The 25,148-nt window shown below is 33.9% G+C and overlaps 1 protein-coding gene across 1 annotated transcript; it reads left to right on the forward strand.

The window, feature by feature from the left end:
• The first annotated feature begins 1,876 nt into the window (after positions 1–1,876).
• On the forward strand, positions 1,877–22,417 carry LOC143235604 (uncharacterized). Its single transcript, XM_076473841.1, has 5 exons — positions 1,877–1,939; positions 9,656–9,905; positions 13,561–13,814; positions 19,230–19,359; positions 20,866–22,417. The coding sequence occupies exons 1-5, from the start codon at positions 1,877–1,879 to the stop codon at positions 21,861–21,863; spliced, it is 1,695 nt and encodes a 564-aa protein (XP_076329956.1). The 3' UTR covers positions 21,864–22,417.
• The last annotated feature ends 2,731 nt before the right edge of the window (positions 22,418–25,148 follow it).

Raw genomic sequence — 25,148 nt, forward strand, 5'->3', positions numbered from 1 at the left:
CCATGACGAAACAATGTTTGGAAGCCACCATAATGTAGACTATTTTTTACACTATATTATCCAACATGTCCTTGATATCTCTATCATTGAGACCAAATTAAAGTTTTATGTTAATAAGTTTTTTATATCATTAATATACCGCCGAGATATACTTTTGTTATATCACTGATCATACAAGTTCATTTTAAATTATATAAGGGTTTCTTATTCGACATCACCAACGCAAAATTATGTCAGGACAGAGATTATACATTCTTGTAAATATTATAAAGTAATTTTCGAGTGCAGTAGTCATAAACTTTTGATTTGGAGGAAAAACAACAGTCTTGTACTTTATAAACATCCCAAATTTCTAATCTATAGATTAATAAAAAAGTTTAAAATGCAAAATAAATTTGTTAATAGTAAAGCACAATAATTATAGAATAGGTTATTTATGATGTGCACAACACTGGGATCGAAACCCGGTTTATAGTGTTACATAAGTCATTAGAGTTACCGCTGTACCTCTGAGTGGTATGAAATGAAATAACAGAATGTTTACAGACCCATTCTTGACATACATGAATAATGTTCTATTAAGAAGACTCTGTGGAATCTTTGTCGACGATTGTAATTGGTCTGTTTTAATAAAGCTAACAACTTATTTATTGGTTCCTCAAAATATGATGGAAACTGATCGCTCCTGGTTAAATCTTTTGAAAATTAACTGGTTCTTGTAAAGTGTATTGAACATTGACATTTCACTGCAAAATATGTTGAAACTGATTGGTCCTTATAAAATATGCTGAAACTGATTGGTCCTTATAAAAGGATGTCAAAAAATAAAATATGCCAATAACAAGAACTAGATAGAAGTCGTTTCGCTTGGAGTATATTAAGGTATTAAAATATCAAATATGTCATTGAAGAGAACTGGATAGAATAGGGTGGTTGCAATTAAAAGGTTAGATTGGCCACCAAAGGATATTATGTGTAATACTAGTTTTCTATTACTAATTTTCTTTTAATTTTTGCCATTAATTTTCCTATAACTTTTAACCAACGTTTTGTTTTGTGTAACATCAGTTTCTCGTACGTTTTAGGTGATGTTTAGTTTTTATACGACGCTAATTTCCTGTTACCTTTAGCCTTTTTTTTTATCATGGCGTTACTTTTATGTATCTTTCAACCAGTGTTTTGGACTTTTTCGTATGATACAAGCTTTTTGCAAAAATTGTTCGAGTAATATTTTGGAAAAGCGCAAAAGAAATGCCGAACGAATAATAAACCTATTTACGTGGATGTAAAAGTGTAGATGTGTATGCATATACATGCATATACACGTATTATGCTCACAGAGAAAGTGTGTACAATAGGAATGACAATATGGGTACCAGTATTTCTTCCATTCCCGCGTAGTTTGACATGAATCATTATTCTTAGGCATAGAGTTCTAGTTTATGGACTTTAAACACCAAGTAACAGATGTTAGACCAAGAGATAACGATATCAGCTGAAATATACTGTATTTCAAGCAAAATGATGCTACTGATAAAAAATGGATAGAGGTCGTTCCACTTGGAGTATATTAAGGTATTAAAATCTCAAATATGTCATTGAAGAGAACTGGATAGAATAGGGTGGTTGCAATTAAAAGGTTAGATTGGCCACCAAAGGATATAAGGGATAAAATTAAAGAAAATCATTGCAAATTTAAGAAATTTAAGTTTACTGGCATTACGGGAGTTTATATGATTATGCAATATCAAGAAAGTTGGTTAAACACGGAGCTAAGACACCAAAAAGGGTCGACCAAAATATTTTGCTGCAAATGTAAAAAAAGAATAATAATAAACATTTCTTTTAATACATTAAAGGTAACCAGAATGTTAGGATGGAAGTAAAGAAGGATGGTTTGATGGAAGATAAAGGAAGACTCATATCTAATGATTATGAAGTGACTGAGTCATTAATTTTTTCTTTAAGTTTTTACTAATGATGTTATAAGTAATATCTTTGATCTTGAATAGTTGATAGATGGAAGATGGGAGAAACAATCATGCTAATTTTGAGCTTTTTAATAAAAATTGGGAAGTTGTAAATAATGATAAGGTTTCTATTTTTTTAAAGTCCTAGAATATTGGGCAGGTGCCATAAGACTGGAAGTTAACTAACGTAAGTTGTAAATAATGATAAGGTTTCTATTTTTTAAAGTCCTAGAATATTGGGCAGGTGCCATAAGACTGGAAGTTAACTAACGTAAGTTGTAAATAATGATAAGGTTTCTATTTTTTAAAGTCCTAGAATATTGGGCAGGTGCCATAAGACTGGAAGTTAACTAACGTAAGTTGTAAATAATGATAAGGTTTCTATTTTTAAAGTCCTAGAATATTGGGCAGGTGCCATAAGACTGGAAGTTAACTAACGTAAGTTGTAAATAATGATAAGGTTTCTATTTTTTAAAGTCCTAGAATATTGGGCAGGTGCCATAAGACTGGAAGTTAACTAACGTAAGTTGTAAATAATGATAAGGTTTCTATTTTTTAAAGTCCTAGAATATTGGGCAGGTGCCATAAGACTGGAAGTTAACTAACGTAAGTTGTAAATAATGATAAGGTTTCTATTTTTTAAAGTCCTAGAATATTGGGCAGGTGCCATAAGACTGGAAGTTAACTAACGTAAGTTGTAAATAATGATAAGGTTTCTATTTTTTTAAAGTCCTAGAATATTGGGCAGGTGCCATAAGACTGGAAGTTAACTAACGTAAGTTGTAAATAATGATAAGGTTTCTATTTTTAAAGTCCTAGAATATTGGGCAGGTGCCATAAGACTGGAAGTTAACTAACGTAAGTTGTAAATAATGATAAGGTTTCTATTTTTTAAAGTCCTAGAATATTGGGCAGGTGCCATAAGACTGGAAGTTAACTAACGTAAGTTGTAAATAATGATAAGGTTTCTATTTTTAAAGTCCTAGAATATTGGGCAGGTGCCATAAGACTGGAAGTTAGCTAACGTAAGTTGTAAATAATGATAAGGTTTCTATTTTTTTAAAGTCCTAGAATATTGGGCAGGTGCCATAAGACTGGAAGTTAACTAACGTAAGTTGTAAATAATGATAAGGTTTCTATTTTTTAAAGTCCTAGAATATTGGGCAGGTGCCATAAGACTGGAAGTTAACTAACGTAAGTTGTAAATAATGATAAGGTTTCTATTTTTTTAAAGTCCTAGAATATTGGGCAGGTGCCATAAGACTGGAAGTTAACTAACGTAAGTTGTAAATAATGATAAGGTTTCTATTTTTTAAAGTCCTAGAATATTGGGCAGGTGCCATAAGACTGGAAGTTAACTAACGTAAGTTGTAAATAATGATAAGGTTTCTATTTTTTAAAGTCCTAGAATATTGGGCAGGTGCCATAAGACTGGAAGTTAACTAACGTAAGTTGTAAATAATGATAAGGTTTCTATTTTTTAAAGTCCTAGAATATTGGGCAGGTGCCATAATACTGGAAGTTAACTAACGTAAGTTGTAAATAATGATAAGGTTTCTATTTTTTAAGTCCTAGAATATTGGGCAGGTGCCATAAGACTGGAAGTTAACTAACGTAAGTTGTAAATAATGATAAGGTTTCTATTTTTTTAAAGTCCTAGAATATTGGGCAGGTGCCATAAGACTGGAAGTTAACTAACGTAAGTTGTAAATAATGATAAGGTTTCTATTTTTTTAAAGTCCTAGAATATTGGGCAGGTGCCATAAGACTGGAAGTTAACTAACGTAAGTTGTAAATAATGATAAGGTTTCTATTTTTTTAAAGTCCTAGAATATTGGGCAGGTGCCATAAGACTGGAAGTTAACTAACGTAAGTTGTAAATAATGATAAGGTTTCTATTTTTTAAAGTCCTAGAATATTGGGCAGGTGCCATAAGACTGGAAGTTAACTAACGTAAGTTGTAAATAATGATAAGGTTTCTATTTTTTTAAAGTCCTAGAATATTGGGCAGGTGCCATAAGACTGGAAGTTAACAAACGTAACTCCTCTTTTCAAGGGATGTGATAAAAATTGTCTAGTAAGTATTGAGCTAAAAATCCCATGTAAATTGTGGGAAAAGTTTTGGAAAGTCTGATAAAAGATGTTTTGTAAAGTCATTTAATAAATTTCAAAAGTTTATTGGATAGTCAACATGGTTATACTGAGGGAAAATACTGGCCTGCAAGTCTTTGACATTCTTTGAAAAGTTATTGCTTATGTAGATGAGGATAAGAGTGTAAATGGATTTTCAGAAAACATTTGACAAGATGCCACATTAAAAAATTACAAAAAGATCGAATAGACGGAAGAAAGGATGGTGCTATTATAAATGATGTTTAGACAAACTAAATTAATGTCACAAGTGGAGCATCTCAGGACTCCGTCTTAGGATCTTTGCTCTTTTGGATTCACATGAATAACATAGATGAAGAAATGGTCAATAAATTACTTATATCTGATGATGATATAAGATCTTGGACGTTACTGTCTGTGAGGATAATTCTATTACTTTACAAAAGGATTTAGATATTTACTGAGTTAGGCAAACAAATGGCAAATGGGTCTTAATTATAGTAAATGCAAGATGATGCATAAGTGTTACCATAACTAGAATTGTAAATATAAGTTGGATGAAAATAGCTTTAACTTAATAGCCATTCAAGCTAGTAGTATGGCAAATAAGATTTTAGGTTGTATCTATAGAGATACTGAATACAAGACTAAAGAGGTTATAATTTTATTGTATAGGACACTAGTTAGGCTAAATTTAGAGTTTTGTGTTCAGTTTTACGTTCTTTATTCTAGGAAGGACATTGAATTGCTAAAAATGGTTCAGTAGAGAACTACTAAAATAGTGCCTGGAATAGAAAGATTATCATACAAGGAGATGTCAAGACCTCTCGATTGTTTCCTCTTAAAGAACATGGATTTAGAGGAAAAATGATTGAGGTGTTTAAGATTATTAAGCTAATTGATAATGTTAATACATGATCATTGTCCATATTTAATCGTGAGAATGGTAAGACGAGGTGATACAAATATAACTTTTGGCAGAATAGAAGTCTCCTTCCGGTGAGGCAATTTTATTTTTCTAACTGGGTGATTGGTCTTCAGAACAGGTTGCTTTCTGTTGTTATAGAAACAGTAAATTTATGCGAGTTTAAGAATATTCTTTATAAGTGTATGGATAATACGTTCTGGATTTGAGAATGGAATGACTTAGATGGACCAATGGATTAACTTGTCCCTACACCTTATATTTTCTGTTATACTGACCATCTTCAGTAAGTCAGAAGTAATGTCACTTAATGCATGAGTTTTAAACAATTTCATCAACAGAAGACCATCGTGTCAACAACACCATATTTCGATAATATATTTACTCATCATTATGGTTAAAAGAAAAAAAAACAGCTTAGCATTATTACAGACTGATGGTAATAAATTTCCATCCACTATTTCGACGATTATTTCAGACTCTTCCCTCCATAATTAACGCGCGTTTAATCTTTTCAGTTCCCATGTTGTGAGAAATGGTTTTGGCTTTCGTATTGGGATGTCTGTGCAGAGGCAATCAATTATTTCCTTCACTTATAGTGACCGAATCATATTTTTATATATTTTAAATTCATCTTTTTAACTGAAAGCACTTAGTAAATTAACTGTTCACGCTTCAACTTAACAGACAGGTATTAGATTTTAGGACAGGGATTTTGTATTACATAATTGGAACACAAAACACTCTCCGAGTTGGCTTGATCAAGAGGCATGAATGGAAGTTATGTATAAAATTTGTTCACCAGACATAATCCGTGGTGTTCACACAACATAAGTTGTCTTTGTAGACTTTACTCAATAACAGAAGGTATATGACTGGGCCACGAAAATATTGAAGTGGTTTTATGAATATGAGAAGAACCCAAAACGCCAATTATCTTCATGGTTACTTAGAGAAGTTATTGCTGATAATTGTAATAAGATGTGTATAATTTCATTCATATTAAAGTTTTAATTAATTAAGTCCTGTTTACGCAGTTCCTTTTTATAATACTGTGAACTTCGAGTACAAGATAAATAGTTTGTCTAAGAAAGAAAGAAATTTTTGTGCTGACATCTGAGTTCGATTTCTGTTAACTGTAAAATCATTTCTTGACTGTTTTTATTGCATATTTTAGTTACGTAACTATAAAAACTACATAATTGTCTACATTTACAAAGAGTTTAAGTGTAATTATAATTAACTTGTTTATCACAAGAGCTGACCTTGTAATGATCAAGTACTGATTGGGACTTACACATCCTGATTTTATTGATTTAAGAGTATTTTAAAAAAAAAACTTTATATACCATAATAGTAAACATATAATTTTTATGATGTTTTACTGTTGTTGTTTTGAATGAGGCACAAAGCTACACAATGGGCTATCTGTACTCTGCCCACTACGGGTATCGAAACCGGGAGTTTAGCGTTGTAGGGGCGCAGACATACCGCTGAGCCACTGAGGGGCGATTCTCTACTGAACTCTATTTTAATTAATTAGAATATACATAAGGTTTTGCGGAGATCTCTATAGATTCAGAACACAGTTTCAGAAATGGGACTCCTCTGGAAAAACATCTGGAGTCTGTAAACTTTTATCTGCAATGTTTCGAAAAATGTCTAAAGATTACGGGTTTAAAATTGTATTGCATCATCCCAAGTTGCACAATTTACCAGTAAATAATTTTGAAAGATATGAAGGCCAACTGAAGATTCAATGTCCTGATAGTTACTTAAATAATATAAACTATGAGTAAAATTAGACGTCCTGATAGTTACTTAAATAGGTAGTAGTTAGTATTAGGAATCATGAGGAGACAAAATGGCGGTCATAAAACTCACACATTTTAAAACTACCTTTAAAATATCTAAATATTAATATTTATTATTTCACAATATTGATTTAGTGTGTGTGTGTTTTCTTTTAGCAAAGACACATCGGGGTATCTGCTGAGCCCACCGAGGGAAATCGAATCCCTGATTTTAGCGTTGTAAGTCCGTCGACTTACCGCTGTACTAGCAGGGGACTATTGATTTAGTAAAACTAAAGATTATTGTACTTATAAAGTTACTTAAATCGCTATATACGTGTTTATAGAGTAAACCAAAATTTCACTATTTCAACAAATTTTCACCCAAGTAAGTGAATTTTCCAAACAAGCTTACAGGAAAAATGACGAATCTTATTGCTTTAGTTCTTTCACAGAACTATTCCGTCTGAAGTCTCAATGATTCCAATATGTAAAACGGACCATGTGCTGCTTTTGGCATGTTATTAGATTAGATGGTAGGTTGGTAAAGATTCCATAATAAAATCGAATAGAGCATAAGCGAGCCCCACGCTTAACATTGCTAGCGCACAAAAATATAGCTACTAAAAAGAGAAACAAACATGTATTATAAAAAGAGTAATGTAGCTCCAAATATCATAATTACAGTGACTTGCCAAACAAAATACAATTTTTAAGTAATTTGTTTTTCTTTTGTTGTTTTGACTTTCTTGTTTCAATGCTTTTGTAATATGAAAACTTTATATTACTGTAGCTAGCTAGTTATTTATATATCAATACTTACTTATCTTTATAAAAGGCCCGGCATGGCCAGGTGGTTAAAGAGCTCGACTCGTAATCTGAGGGTCTCATGTCCGCCATTTCAGCTGTAGGGGCGTTATAATGTATCGGTTCATCCAGCTATTCGTTGGTAAAACAATAGCCCAAAAGTTGGTAGTGGGTGGTGATGACCAGCTGCCTTTCCTCCTGTCTTACACTGCTAAATTAGGGACCACTAACACAGATAGCTCTCGTGTGTCTTTGGGCGAAACTTAAAAACAAAACAAATCTTTATAAAATTTATTTTTTTATTATACTGTACTTTTTAATTTCACTTGAATCTGTAATCCATATTAATGGATTAAAAAACAAGTATATGAAGAATCTTCACAAATAAACTTCGGTTGATCCTTTCTCATTAGTATGGTTTCCTTAATTCGCGGCCCGGCATGGCCAGGTGATTAAAGCACTCGACTAGTAATCCAAGGGTCGCGGTTTCGAATTTCCGTCACAAAAGGCTATCTGCGATCTGCCTACCACGGGCATCGAAACTAGATTTCTAGGAGTATAAGTCCGCAGATATACCATTGCACTACAGTGAGGCACCAGGGAAATGTTTTTCAGCTCATTCCAATGTCTTTGAACCCGTAATAAATAAATTTTTAAATACATGAGTGATGTCGAGAAAACCCACTTGTAGAAATATATATGTAAAAACGGCTCGTTTGGGTTGAGAAAATATTTTATGTAGAAGAGCGAACAACGTTTCGATCTTCTTCGGTCATCATCAGGTTCACAAAGAAAGAAAGAGGTAACTGACCGGAAGCTGACCACATGTTTGAAAGGGGTTGTGTAACTGAGTGTCGGAATGTAGAGGGCGGTGTTAGATGTTTGAATATATAATTTTATATTATTTATTTTATTATTTTTAATATAGGTATAAAGGTGTTCCTTTGTATTGGTTTATTTTGGGCTTGAGTTGTTGTATAAGTAAAGCCTCTTTAATTTTGCGTTTGTTTATGTTTCTTTCTTTATTTAGTATTTGAGTGTTTTCTATGATTATGTTGTGTTTATTTGATTTGCAGTGTTAGAAAACGTGTGAAGATGACTTTTTATGTTCTTTGAATCTGGTTTCCATTTTTCTACTTGTTTCTCCAATATAGAAGTCGTGGCAGTTATCACGTTGTATTTTATAAATAATGTTAGTGTGGTGTTTGTCAACATTATTTATAAAATACAATTTGATTTTCAAAGTATAAGCCACATCTGTTCTGAGACACATGTTTCTGGAAACGAGAAATCAGCCACAATATACGACGAAGCATTATGTCTCCAAATTTGTTTCCTCGCCCATGTCGGCCTTAATAAAGATGATGAAAATTCTTTAACTGTATTTACTAGCAATGAAGCCTGTATAATGCAAGTGATTTCACCAGACATATAACTTGTAGTAATTGTATCCCTTATATTCACTATACTTAGATTACTTCAACATTCTTTCTACATTTTGTAAGCACTTTGCACCCCACACCCATCTTTTATACGATTTTTAAACAGATATATGTATGTGTGTTTTCTTATAGCACAGTCACATCGGGCTATCTGCTGAGTCCACCGAGGGAAACCGAACCCTGATTTTAGCGTTGTAAATCCGTAGACTTACCGTTGTACCAGCGGGGGACAACAAGATACATGCTACACATCACAGAGCTTGTAATCAGAAGGAAGTGTAACTTTAAACTATGGCTATTTTGCCCTATGTTTTATGTGGAAATTGTATCACATTTTAGTAAATCTAGGTCCCTGGGTGGTGGAATTGTAACATGCTGCCAAACATGCTTACCCTTTCAGCGACGATTCATGATAACGACCAATCCCACTATTCGTTGATAAAGAGTAGCACAAGAGTTGGCGTGGGTGGTGTTTATTAGCTGGCTTTCGTTTAGTCTATTTCTTCAAAATCAGGGATAGCTAGCTCAAACAACCCTCTAGTAGCTTGGCGCGAAATTCAACAAAGAAGCAAACAATAATTAAATCGATTTTTTTCACTCTGTTAGATCACGTGTTACAACGACTTCCAAGAATGGGCAGACGGCCATTGTCGTTTCGCGTATCCGCCAGACTGCGAGGAAGCCCGGCGACACTCGAGCGGCTGGGCCATGAGAAACACGAATAACCACAATGTCCATATTCTGAAAAAGTCCTGCCTCGGGGTTCTAGTCTGTAGTCTGCTGTGCACCTTAGAAACTGGAGGAAAAGTGACACTCAGACCTGCCATTTGTGATAAAGCCAGAAAAAAACAACAAGGTAAGGGAAGATTATACGTTCCGTAAAGTTCACAAGAAATTGCAAATAAAAATGTCCTTCATAAATATATATATATATAATCCCTTCTCGGCGGCTAGAACATGGAAGCTAATTTACTCTAGATATCTTTACAAATCTGATAAAAAGGAACCCAATTTAGAAAAAAAACAATGTTTAGAGATGGCTCGAATGAGGAGTAAAATAAATTATTTTATTACAAATGTAAAACGTTTCGATATAAGCTTGTAACAACGTTTCTTTTATGACCCATTCAAGCCGTCTATAAGCTATCTTCTGGAAATGTTTATTGTTCTTTAGCAGTGAGGAAGTTTTATGTTATGTGACTTTATGAGCCTTTTTAAAGTTTAAGAAAGAATTTGAGCCACATATAAAAAGTGTGACCAGAATCAGCTGCTGAGTATGCTAGGTGAGCTGGTGAGTTCCTTAGGCAGTTAGTTCTGTGCTGTGAATACAGTTGGACAGTGGATGTCTGCGGCTAAATAGCATGTCTCAGAATAGATCTGCCTGATACTCTGCAAAATATCATTTTGAAACATTAGCCATCAAATTAAAGTTAAAATAATTTTGGCCTTGAACATGTTAAAACTCAAATTAGGGGAATGACGTTCTATAACTTCAATCTATACAACTGATAATCTAACTAAATCTAGATAGAAGGCACTAATAGAATTCAAAACATTATAGAATCACATTATATTCTGTAATTTCATTATATTAATTTGGGGCAACTTGCAAAAAAAATTCAAATAAATGTTCAATTTAGGCACAATTTCCAGTAATCTCGCCTGTAAATATCAATTTTTAGAACTTTTCTGCCCATCCCGCAGCACACTGCAAATCAAATAAGTGCAACATAACCATAGAAAACACTAACATATTAAGTAGGGAAACAAAGACAAGCAAACGCAAAATCGAAAAAGCTCTACTTATACAAGAACCCAAACCGTCATTAAACCAATAGAAAGGAACATATTTATACCTATATTAACTTAACAACCTAACTGCAACACCCCCTACAGTCTCATACCCTAAGACATGAGCCCATCAACGGTCAGTTGCAAATGTTCTTTGTTAACCTGAAGATGACCTAAGAAGGTCGAAACGTAGTTCTGTAGTTTATATTAATTAAAATTTTAATACATTTACTAGCCGTCTTTAGAATACATAAATACCGTTTAGAAAATTTGTTACACGTTTTAAAAACATTATACACCATAAGGAGTTAAAATCAAGAGATATAGGTAGCCCCACCGGATCACAAATGATTTTATAAATGTTCATTATTTGATAGCCAACCAAATTTGACCTTTGTTAGGTATTTTGAAAGTGTATAAGTGTGCAAGGTTTGGAGAGTTCCTGATGTTAATTCTATTTTTAAAACAGTGTGATAAGCGTTGCCTTGGAAATAATGGGCCAGTTAGTGTTACTTCTGTAATGGTAAAATCATAGTTTGATGAAAAATAATTTACAAAAATAATGTAGCCAACATAGATTCACCAAACTAAAACCCTACTTCACTGATATGTTAGTTTTTTACGAGGATTGTGTGTTAACTAAATCCTTGGATAGTATGGACTTGGTATACTTAGATTTTCATAAAGCTTTTAATTTTATTTATGTGCCATTAAAAGGTAGGCTTAGAAAACACATCAGTCAGTGTTGGGGAAATATTTAAAAAGGATGTTTGGGTGAGTGTCAGCTAAAAACTATTAATTAGGTTTGGTTTGTTTTGAACTTCACGCAAAGCTATTCGAGGGCTATCTGCGCTAGCCGTCCCTAATTTAGCACTGTAATATTAGAGGGAAGGCTAGTCATCACCATCCACCGCCAACTCTTGGGCTACTCTTTTAACAATGAATAGTTGGATTGACCGTCATATTATAACGCTCTCACGGTTGAAATGGCGAGCATGTTTGGTATGACAGGGATTAGAACCTACGATCCTCAGATTACGAGTCAAATGCCTTAACTTAACCACCTGGCCATGCCGGGCCCCTCTTAACTGGAACCAGTAACAAACTAGGCACTTGTAACCAGCAGATTACCTCACAGACCAGTAGTTGAGTCTCTCTTATTTACATTAATTATGTTAATAGGGACATAATTACTGAATTAGTCAAGTTTCTGAATAACATTAAACTTTTGGATAATTTAGTTGTATTTAGATGAAAATGTTGGAGTACTGCGTAATGATTTGGATCAATTGGTTAATTGGCCAAACATTTAGTAAGTAACCTATAATTATGATAAGTAAAAGATAACGGATTTGGAGTATCTTAATTTGGATCACACATTTAATACAGGTGGGAACTCACTCAATGATGTCACATGTTGATCAACAAGTCATTGAAGTAATCGAGGTAGTACTCGAATGTAATCTTGTACCCGTTTACTGTTAGATTATTAACACTGAAATTAATATATAATGGATTTAATAAACAAACTCTAAATAAAACTATTAAAATATTCTCTGATAAGTATAAAAGTGTATTAAATAGATATGAAGAAGTAAAACTAAGGGAATTTTACTAAAGGTCTTTCGTAAGTACTTATAGTTGTTAATAAGGTCGTTTAAACAAACTGCCACTACTTTAATGAGGATAAGCATCTTATCTCATATAAAGTCTTGTTTAGAGTAAGAAAATTGGTAGTTACAGTGAACTTAATTGATTGGTTGTTGGTAGTTATAGGATACTCTATATTAGTATAATTTGTCAATCACGCTACTAATTAATACTTTACCATTATAATAATTATAATACAAACAGGAATGCCAACTTCAGGAGGTAAGTTTATCTTGCTTACTCCCACGTGATAGTACATTTTCTCATGTGTTTTTTTTTTCCCTTTTTTCTTTTTTCTTACTTTAAAAGACAGTCACCTTCCCACAACTATCTGCAGGTAGTGAGGTACCGTAATGCAGATGTGGAACATTGTGGGCTTGAGTAGCAACATCTCGCCTCCTAATTTTTAATTTCTATTTATTTTGGTTATTTTAATATTTAATTATTATTATTATTTATGTATTTCTTCCTGTGACACTGGCAAACAATGGTTAAGACTGATAGACGCTGTATCCCCACCGCAATGTGGGTTCTATTTCCTACAAAACCTAAGGTACATTGTATATCCCACATTACAGCTTTAGTATGCTTTTAATTTGTACAGCGTTTTTGACTTTGTTTAGGATTGTTTTTGTTTATTATAAAAAAGAATAATATATATATATTATTTAACTTATAATAGTGCAAGATGGTAAAATGTTTCACCAGTGTTTAATGGCAACGTAACAAAATGTAATACCGTCAAACGGTAGTCTGTTTTACCCATTTATAATAGCGATGTAACAACATCCCAACCAAAATATTCAAATGACGTTAATCATATGCTGGTTTCTTAAGAGCAAAGATTCCCAACTGTGGATATGTCCATCTCAGGAATCGGAAGCCAAAATCAGTCATTCAAACACTTAACACATTTTACCAAAACATACTCCTGCAAAGAACTTTTAGAAGTTCACTGTTTCAGACATAAAGAATAAATTTCTGAAGTTCATTCCTCTCCAAGGTTAGTATTATAGTATGTATGTAAGTGTATTTGCATTCTACGATATTTTGTATGTTCCGTCTTGTAGGTAAGCCTTGCCCAAACAGAAAGTGCACAGGTCGTCTAGAAGTGTTGCCTTGTAGAGGGCAGTACGGTTACCCTGTCACCCATTTTTGGCGGCACACACGTGATGCCATTTTCTTTCAAGCCAAAGGTGTTCACGACCACCCGAAGCCAGATCCTAAAACTACGGCTGAGACTAAAAGATCTCACGCAGTCCTTAAACGAGCGAGAAGAGGAGCCGATGGAACAGCTATGGAAAAAATAAGAGCAGTAGAACAGGTACGTCTGACAGAAACACTCATTCACACCACAACAGGTACGTCTGACAGAAACACTCATTCACACCACAACAGGTACGTCTGACAGAAACACTCATTCACACCACAACAGGTACGTCTGACAAAAACACTCATTCACACCACAAATTCTTGAAAATCTTACTTGTAGGTCGTGTTTCCCCCTGGACACAACAACATGTCACAAATATTTTCATCTCGGTTAACAAAGCAGTATTCAAATATGACAGTTAAAACAACTTATTACGAAATCTAATCAAGGTACAAATTTAATAATTGAACAATTTTAACTCGAAGCTACACAATAGGCTATTTGATATTTGGCTATATCAGGGATGGAACACCGATTTTTAGCGATATAAACCCACGATCTTACCATTAAGTCATCGTGAAGAACTGAAAAAATAAAAGGAAACACAGACAAGCTATAAGTTGTACTCCAGTAATCTCTAATATTGTTCAAATACAGCTGGTAAAAAATGCTGTTAGGTTTTCTTTTAAAAAGAAACGCTTTCCTTCGTCGATTCAGAACCAGAAATTTCCTGAGTTTACCCTGTAAAAAATAGTATGCGTTCAGAAGTGCTCAAATTATTGGCTTTTTTTAACTTCAGTTTACTTAATTTTCTTAGCCCTATCACTGTTACTTCGGTTATCGAAGTTACGGAAACTATCTGTAAACATTTATAACAAAGCCACATAGGACTATCTGTTGTGCTCATCGTGTGAAATCGAACCCAAGATTTTAGCGTTGCATTTCCTTAAACTTACCACTGTCCCATCGGGGGACAACTATCTGAAACACAGCAGCTTTTGTTCTGAATAATTTAATTTAGTAACATTTCAAAGATATCTTACAGGAAGATTTAAAGAGGAAAAAAAATGCATTATTTCTCACCTTAAGTATCTAAAGAAGCGAAACCTTAAAGAAGACATTATCCATTACAAATATATATATAATGACAACTCTTTGTTGGCAGGTTCTGTAGTCACGTGATGCATGTTCGGTTTTCTTTGCCCAAACAAATACAGAATTAAGTTGACCTTCAACCTCTTCATATCTTTGGAATATGATTGTTTTTTTATATATCTCAGAACGGTTGGTATGGGTATTAACACTTTTACTGACGAGAAGAGAACAACGTTTCGACCATCCTAGGTCATCTTCAGGCTAAGAAGAGATTTATTTTTATTTCAAGTGGGTCTGTCGTCATCAAGGGTGATTGTTTGTTTGTTATTTTTAATTTCGCACAAAGCTACACGAGGGCTAGCCGTCCCTAATTTAGCAGTGTAAGACTAGAGGGAAGGCAGCTGGTTATTACCACTCACCGCCAACTCGTGGGCTACCCTTTTACCAACGAATAGTTGGATTGACCGTCACATTAGAAAGCTTCCACGACTGAAAGAGCGAGCATGTTTGATTAGAATGGATTACGCAATCCTCGGATTACGGATTATCCACCTGGCCATGCCGGGCCTTGGAATATAAAAATATATTTATAGAAAAATAACATTCACTTTTACAAGTTACTGAGACAAGACAAACTGAAGGTTAAATAACGCGCTCTTGGGGAGATCGAGTTAAAATTAATGTTATACGACTTGATCCCCCATTTGTTAACTCTAAGGTATAAAATTAGTTAATAATCGCTTGATGTTTAAAAGATAGAAACGATTTGTAATCGTTAGTTGTATGAATACCGTTCATGTTCGGGGCAAGGGTAGCTTCTAGGCAATCAAACAGTATAGCGACCAGATTTTTAAGCACGCCATAAGCATATGTAATTACCGTTATTAAAGTATTGTTGTTGTTTTGAAGTAAGTACAAAGCTACTTAATGGGCTACCTGTGCTTTATCCACCACCGGTATCGAAACCCGGATTTTAGCGTTGATAAGTCGACAGACAAACCGCTGAGCCACTGTGGAGCTATTGGAATATTCGGTTACTTTATAAGTAATTTATTTACATATAAACAGCAGGTAGAAGTAATAAAGAGTAACCAAGGAAACAAAGCTTCTTAAAATTTGATGACCAGCAAATTACATGATACCAGCATAAGATTATTGTGTATGCATATTTAAGTAATGTCTCATTTTCTCAGAATATTAAATTACTTGGAGGTATCATGGTTAAAAATATCAATATTTTAAATCTGTCAAAATATTTTACGATACATCATGAAAAGGTGTGAAAAGTTGCTTTTTTGGTTTTTTTTTATTTCGCGCTAAGCTAGCCGTCCCTAATTTAGCAGTACAAGACTAGAGGGAAGGCAGCTAGTCATCACCACCCACCGCCAACTGTTGAGCTATTTTTTTACCAACGAATAGTGAGATTAACCGTAACATTATAAAGCCCCCACCGCTAAATGGGCGAGCATGTTTGGTTCGAATGGGATTCAAACCCTCGACCCTCGTATTACGAGTCGAGTGTCTTATCCACATGGCCATGCTGGGCGCCAGTGTAAGTAGCTCAGAGTTTTGGATCTAAGTGAAACAAAGAGTGTAACACAATTATGTTTTTTTAAAGTCTATGAAATAAGTTAACTTGATGAATTAACTTAGACATTTCCTCTCACTGCGGACATTTAAGTTTATTTGTATTTAAGTATAGACTGAGAAATAAATGCTATAAATATTACAGCTACGAAATTCAACAGAAAAAAAAACACAACAAACCAAGTTCCTCTATCAATCAGCTGTAATTTTACGTAATTATAGAGCTAAAATTAGGGGTTTCGACATCTGCTGCTGACAAAGTACAAATAGCCTATTTTTTATTTAGCTTTGCTCTAATCCAAAATAAATCCAAACATTTCTGCTTTTTGCTTATATCACGAATCGACAGTCTGCTCATTATGATGATCAAGGCACAATACCAACAATATAGGAATCGAACATTACATCTGTGAGAACCGTATGATACGCCATAATAAAAAACAATTTATACTGTTGCTCGTGTAACTATTACAGATCTGTACTATTTCTACAGAAGAATGATAATTTATGATAACAATAAAATAAATACTGATAATAAAGTTCAACTGTAATAATAATCAACTGTAAATCTCTCACCAAACACTGGAAAATGTTCAATTAAATAAATAACATAGATTTTCGTTATGTTAAACAGCTATTAAAGAACTCGAAATATCCCTTCTTTATCATGCATTCACGGTAACGCCGGAGGGAAGCCGCCAGCGAACAGTGTATGGACATCGCGTGCCCTATCTAGTGGAAGTCATACCATGAAAAAATATGAATTCTTTATCTGGGATACAACAGGAAATTTAAAAAGAAAAAAGAGAGATAAAGCCAAGGCAACAAACTTGCTTTTATTTCCACAATAAAAACTTAAATGAGGTAATAATTTGAGCTTCAGAAACTGTGAAATAATGGATGAGATCCATTATACAAAATTTAAATAAAAGCTTTAACGAGAGGCTATTTTGTCATTAAAAAACCGATCAAATACACTTGCATGACCAGCAAATAGCTCCCCAAATATCCCCGACAGCAATGAATTAACCTTTGACTTTGTTAATTGGATGGCGAAAAAATTACATTAGTGGAATGACATTTGGTCACCTAGGTTATTCTTAGTTCATATTTTTCACTAACTTTCACCTGCAATATCCGAAACGTGCGCTTACTTGAAAGATGCTGATAGGATATTCACTAAAAGAATATAAAGCATCATCTTTATTTAGAACCTGTTTATCTTCTGGTGTCCAACTAACTCACTTCTTCGACAGATGATTACTTCTCAACCAATTTCATGTTCTTTATTGTAAAGAAACTTAAAAAAAAACATGTAAAGTTGACATCTACATATTCGCAGTGTGGTTTTAGAACATTGGGTACGTGAGATGGGTCTAATAGCCCCTTGTTATCCAAATTCGTCCTCACAATATATGGAGCTTCAAAGATCCAGCAAGCTAACAGTTTCTTTTCATACGTTATTAAAACTGAACTGTCAAGAAATTTAAAAATAATAACGAACTCCCAACCAATTTTTAGGAAAAAGAGTTACTTCAGTCAGAATTTTGGAAACAACCTTCAATGAGTTTCGGTGAGTATCACCAGAATTTTACCCCTTCTTGTTATCCCATAGAAATGAAAGAAAAGTTGGCACAAGAAGTATCATCAGATCCAAAAAACATGTGTAGTAACAGAAACTACGCGACTTTTGGAAAAAATATTATGCTCGACTGACAGTCTAAGGGTCGCTTACTCGAATTCCAGTCAGACTGAACATGTTCGCCCTCTTAACTGTGGGGGCTTGACAATGTACAACCAATTCGATGGTAAAAAAGCAGGTAAAGAGTTGGCAATGGATGGTGATCAACAGCTGCCTTTCCCCTAGTCGTGCTCTAGTCTGATAGCCCTTGTATAGCTTTGCTCGAAATTCAAAGCAAACCAAAACTCAGTAAATATTTTTAATATTAGTTTAGTATTTTTGTACGTTTTGGAGTGCTTATATACATAAAGTTTAATAAAGAAAAGCAGAACATCATACTGCAAGTTATTCATTTTGTTTCATTGTAATTTGGACATCTGTATTGTTTTGAGACAGTGAGAGTTCTCACCTTGCTTGATGGTTGTGGGTTGACCCCTTCCTTGTTGTAACAATATTTATTTCATGTGTGAAACATTTCATTTGTTAACTTTGTTAAAATGTTAAAATGTCTGGTTTTTCTACTACATAATTTCAAAGCCACTAAAACAGGTTGTTTATGATTTCGTGACAATCTTTTGTTTTATTTTGTGACGTCATGTTCGTGTAGTTAGCAATGCCAAGATCTTGAGTCCTATGATTTACTGTTCCCGACTCACAACCGCAAATACGTGCTCCGCGCTTTAAGTCCATTCGTACTTAATAAGAGTAAAGGCCAAATTACTAACCTTTTGTAACGCACACAATGAACCATAAAATCTGTATTTCTCTGCATGAACCACTAAGTCATGCTTGGCCCTTATATATGTATATATAACAACATATATCTACTCTTTACTCAATCCAATGTATTATTCACTCATTTCTTTTGCTATTAATATTTATTAATTAAAATATAACTCACGAGCAACAACATTACGAAATCTAAGAAACTATATGTGTTGATAAATGTAAAACATTCGGTTATATTTTAGAATATGTTACTACTTTCAAATGGTTAGCGATAAATTTGCAGTCTTATATACCAATAATTATGTTTCTATATTCGTGATAACCACAGCACAGATAGCCTACTGTTTCAGTTCACGCTTGAACACACACACTTATGTGGTGCTAAGACTATTATGAGAAACAGTTTGTTTATATATTTTTCAATATATGGTCATGATACTAAAATTATTTAGAATATTCATTTCCTTTCATTGAGTTTGGTTGGTTTTTCCTAGCGAGAAGTCAGTGAACTTGCTTCTAAAGTACCAACCACCAACCATGATATTTGGAAGTTTACAACAAGCTGCACAGACTTTCTCAGAATGTCTCAAAGCTCTTTCACGCCCTCTACCACAGTAGAATATAGTAAGTTAATTTTTTTTTAAGTTTTATTTTAGCAAAGTGTACTAACAAATGTGTATATAACGGATTTTATGTTCTTTGTTTCAGCATGATTTGAGTAAATTGACCTCTCAAAAGTAAAATGTGTTTTATAAGTGCCATCGATTTCTGTATTACGTGATGCTTCTCGAGCACGTAAAATTCGGCTTAAGTTTAATGTATTTTTAGGGTAAAATATCAGTGCAAATGACTTTTGTTCTGTCTTTCAGGGACTCGGGTATTTTTCGATAACATCCATATTTATCGCATACTTTATTCACAGTTACACTGTACATAATTTAACAGGTGTTGTTTGATGTCCTCTTTTACTTACTATTCACGCAGATAAATAAACTAAGAATGGCATATTACAGTTTAATTATTAGACACGCGTCTAATTTTAAAACAGTCTAGTCCCATCACTGTGCATGATACGTTTTCATTTTAGTTTGTTTGTTTTTGAATTTCGCACAAAGTTACTCGAGGGCTATCTGCGCTCGCCGTCTGTAATTTAGCAGTGTAAAACTAGAGGGAAGGCAGCTAGTCATCACCACCCACCACCAACTCATGGGCTACTCTTTTACCAACGAATAGTGGGATTGACCGTCACATTATAACACCCCACGGCTGAAAGGGCGAGCATATTTGGTGCGACGGGGATTCGCTTTAGTAGCTTACGTTGTTAATGGTAAACTAAATGGATCACATATTTAAACCTCAGATTTCTTCTCCAGATTTTTAGTTAGAATGAGGGGTCATACATTAATTACGCGTTGAATGAATGAGCAAGTTTAGTTAAAAATTTGTTTTCCCTGGTTTCATTGTTTATAGTTCTAACCACGTCCTCTTTACCAAGTTATTACTACGTACTTAACGATAACCACCCACGTACTGTGATCAAGTTATTACCATGTTTGTAATGGTAATCTTGCACATATTGTGTTCAAGTTACTACTGTGTTCGTACTCGTAACCGTACACATATTATGTTCAATTTACTATTGTGTTCGCAATAATAACAACGCCCAATTTATCAAGTCTGCTGGTTTTTTTTTACTTTAAAAAAGACTGCATGTGTGTATACATTTATTTATTATCGTGAAAGCGTAAGGTGAAGGGCGTGACATGATCTGGTGGTATTTATCACTGCATGAAGAATATCCGGAAAATGTCTGGCAAAGTTCAGATATTTAACATTACTGTTAATAAGTTATAATATGAAAATTTAGGGTTAATGAAATTAAAATATGAAAGTAAAATAAATAACTTGTATTAGTACTTCTTTACGATTCATTTTTAAAATTAGAAACCGTGCTGCTGTTAAAAGTTGATATGTTGTTTACTAAACAGCCGTAAAGAAAAATTTTTATAACTCCTTCTATTTATGTGATAGTGTTTTAAAACGGTTCTAAGAAAATGTATCACGTTTGTTGTGAAAAAGGTTAATACTTCGTTAGGTTTTATTTAACGTTTTATTTTTTTGGATTCACAGTGGAAAGCCGATGTCCTTATTCACCATTTGAATGCTTGTGCCTATCCCAACACAATATTAAACCAGTTCAAAGTGATTGTTCCTCGCCAGGAAGACTTCTTCCCATCACATCTCAGTTCCCAATTTGTAATGATCTCGATGACGATCCAATTAACATGACAAACGTCATAACGTCGGCCATTGATGTAAACGCTGATTATTTATTCCAGGCCATTGACAGCTTAATGAATGAGAACCAGTCTTGGGAGAAAGAGCCTTCTATGCTTCTAGGGCATGACATTGACCACAAGTGTGAAGATGTTTCTTATCCGTCCCTTCCCAGCGCAAACACAGATTATGAGTATTACACTAAGAATAACAAACTGGACGACTCTCTGTGTGTTCCAGAGATAATAAGCACTATTATCAACAACCCAAGTCAAACGAATCTGGTCTTTACCGACCAAACCAAACCCTCCTCCATTCCGTCTCAAAATCTTAATCTCAGCTACCAAGAAGACATTCTAGCGCAGGACCTACCAAGTAACAAAACTTCGTGGTCTGATTTATCCTGTTTACAAGAAGAGGACTGTGCGATGACCCAGATGACCGACGTGTCCGCTTCTCAGTCCCTTCTGTCTACTATAGACAGTCCTTCTCTGGAGATGGAGGAAACTTCAGCATTCTTTAATTTTGGAACTCCTGTGACGCAACGAACGGTGAACGTGTTTCCTCAGACAGAGTACGAATCACACTCCTCGAATTATTTTTCAAACTATACACCACCTCCGAAATGTGCCAAGTACACCGATGAACACCTTGTAAGAGAGGCATCCCTAGAATCTCAGATGGGCGAAACTGCATACAGTTCAGTGCTTTCTTTTACTACATATAACTATTGGGGCCAAAATTACTTGGATTCTCATTTATTAATAAATAACAATACCGATGAAACTGCTGACTCACTTGACGTAACAACTTCGGTTGCACTCGATAACAATATATCTCTAACATTGTGATTTGATATATTCTATTAACAATAAACTTCCTTGACGTTGTGATTTGATACCTCCAGTTAACTGAAAGTCTATAAGTATCCAATTTGATACCTCTAAGCAACCTGACATTATGATATGATATCTCCAAGTAATAACAACTCCCCTTACGTAGATATCTGATAACTCCGGGAAAAAACTCTCACATTGAGACTTGATATCTTTAAATAACAACAAACCCCAACGTTGTCATTTCATACCTCCAGGAAGGAAAGTTTACGTATAAAGATATTTAGCGACTAAAGATGACGTCATTACATACGTATATTGAGATACCTGACATAAAAGTATCACATGAAAGCACCAAAACATACATTTTTAATAATCATAACGAAAATTTTAAGTTTAAATACAGGGCTTGTTATAAATCTCTTAGGCTGAGTTAACCCTTAAGTACCAAAGTGCGGTCTGTATGGCCGAAATAGATTTTATATATTAATGGCTGATTTTCGTATTTATACAAGTATTGAGATGTTTTTGTATTCTTGCAGATTAATGGAAGTTTTTCAATAGCATAATATATTTTAAATAAATTATACATTTTCTCTAAATAAAATAACTGCTTGTGTATGACAACCCTTCTCGTACTAGTTACTTCATATAATACACGGTATGTCTGAGATAGTTTATACATTATAGTGCCTATAAGTCGAAATATGACACATTTAAGATATATCACTTAATAATATCCTTAACTTTGAAGATGCCATATTCAAGGTACGTCATATAATGGAACCTTTGACTCCGAAGAGTCCATAAATAGGATAAGGTTCAGATACTGCCATCCTTAATTTTGATCTATCTACTATTCAGTCACAAAGCAGTCAGCCAGCAGCACTTTGTTGGACTCGTGGACCGAATAAAGAGATTGGTTGTAACTCATATAACACACTCATATAACGCACTCAGAGTTTAAAATACGGAGTATTTTTAAGGACATCATGTCTCGAACCCTGGATCTTTCCATTTACAGTTTCACACGTTATTATTAGGCTACACCCTACTCTAAACAAAAGGTATCACATTACTTCTGTAAGCGAATGATAAATTACAATGTATTATTCTGAGTACTGTGTAGTAATTATTACATTTAAGCCTTTCTCTTTTGCTTCACAAAGTAAGATTTTTAAGTACTATAAGATAAAAGTACATCTATAAGAAAGGAAAGAGAATACATTTACTCTAGCTGAAATAATCCATTTTAAATAAATTCTTCACGTAGTTGTCAATAAGAACATCTTCTGTATTCGAAGATATACAACGTTTTTTGTTGTTTTTTATAACACGTTTATTGCTTAAGTATTCTATATTAGCCAAGTTTTCGAATCCTTATAAATAGTGATTTGCGAAGGTTTGTAACATTTGAAAGTAAGCCTAATTTCAATTTTGGAACGTAACTTGAAAATTAAATTTATAGATATTGAATTTGTTTAATACGTTTCGCTTTTATATTCATATTCACATAAAAATGGGCCTAACCTAACCCTGTAACGGCAAGATATTTTGCCTGGACCATCTCAGCTTCCCACATCCACTTGAAAAAGGCTCGTGTCCGTCACGAAACATAAAATTACTTTTTGTTGCAGATTGCGTTTCGTTTGCAATAATGGAACGTCTTATTCAAGGCTGCCGAAAGAAGGAAACATATCTGTGATTACCCAATCAGGTTTTTCAGGTATATATAAATAAAAATATAATTATTGATATTGTAATTTTACCACTTCCATGTATAATTGACATTTTATCGTGCATGAGAAGTGGCAATGTTTCGTGTATCTTCTCATATTTCCATTCGTTATTAAAAGTCCAAATTTCTCATCAGACTAAAAAAGAGCAAAAACAAACAGAAAAACTATTAGAATATATTGTTTTCCCGATTTTGATTAATTAAATTTTGAAAAAAAAAAGAAAAGATAAACATAAGAATAAGGTTGCAGCACTTCCACAAATCTCACCAAGATGTTTCGTGGATTATTTAGTGACTTACTGTACATAAATCCTTTTGCTCACTCTTCGTTTTTTGTGAGCTATATGCTTATCATATCTACCTTTGAAAGTGTATACCTTATATTACCACTGGAGTATCTCTATTATTACCAGTAATAACGTTATTCTAAGCCTATTTCAGAAGTGCCTTTTTTTTTAAGAAATCATAATATGCGCTGTATTTAAAAAAATTGATTTATCTAAACTGTTACACAGAATTCCTGCAGAGAAAGAACAGGTCTGCGTTTGATATTGTTACACGACTACTGAACAGAATAGTCTGAACGGAACGAAAACAAACTTACGATATTTTGCAAATGGCTGCCGTTACTGACTACTGTTTCCGGAATTTTACTTTTCATATGTTCTTATAATGTTACCTTAATATCGAGATCGTTTTGAGGTGAGTAAAAAATGTCATTATTTGATGGAAAACGGACAAATTAGACCATCGACTGGTTTATATTAGTCTACTGCGGAAGTGTCAATGAATTTTGTGATAATTTATGATTATCTTGTTTATTTATTTGTTATTTAATAGTAAGTAACTTCATTTCATTCTGGGTCATATAGAGGGGCTTGGATTACTGTCTAGTGTCGAAACGCTTTGTCTAGGCTTAGGTTTAGGCCTATGGGCAACTCAACCTTCGGCCTGAAAGACGCAGGGTAAAGTTTTGAGACTCATTTTGGGGAAAAACGGCGTCTTCGACGCCGGGAAATACAGTAATTTTATAAAAGAGTAAACTATTATTTTCACCTAACATAAATTAAATTAGATGTCACCATCGAAAAGATATCCTTGAAGAAAACCATACACAAACGTGTCCACATTTTTAACACCGAACGAACCTGATCCAAGCCATGCCATGCTAATAAGAACTATACTGATCCCAGACATGTCAGTCTAACGCGCGGTAAAATTACCCACATTAATGTAAGTTAGGTAAAACTAACAAGTGGCAATACTGCCAACACCAACCCAAACTATAGAAGATAAATGAAAGACAATGTTGCGCCTACTCTGGTCCAAGCTATGTCAAACTAACAAAATCTGTACTGGTCAAGCTACATCAGACCAAAAATTATAAATGTTTATTACACCAATCTAAACTATATTACACTAACAAGTGGCAATACTGCCAACACCAACCCAAACTATAGAAGATAAATGAAAGACAATGTTGCGCCTACTCTGGTCCAAGCTATGTCAAACTAACAAAATCTGTACTGGTCAAGCTACATCAGACCAAAAATTATAAATGT

Source organism: Tachypleus tridentatus, chromosome 12, assembly GCF_004210375.1.
Source record: "Tachypleus tridentatus isolate NWPU-2018 chromosome 12, ASM421037v1, whole genome shotgun sequence".
In the NCBI taxonomy this organism is placed as follows: Eukaryota; Metazoa; Arthropoda; class Merostomata; order Xiphosura; family Limulidae; genus Tachypleus; species Tachypleus tridentatus.

Coding starts and splice junctions, on each gene's coding strand:
- LOC143235604 (XM_076473841.1), top strand. CDS start 1,877: ATGGAAGTAAAGAAGGATGGTTTGATGGAAGATAAAGGAAGACTCATA. Junction 9,906..13,560: donor AGCCAGAAAAAAACAACAAG/GTAAGGGAAGAT, acceptor TCCGTCTTGTAG/GTAAGCCTTGCCCAAACAGA. Junction 13,815..19,229: donor AAATAAGAGCAGTAGAACAG/GTACGTCTGACA, acceptor GGTTTTTCCTAG/CGAGAAGTCAGTGAACTTGC.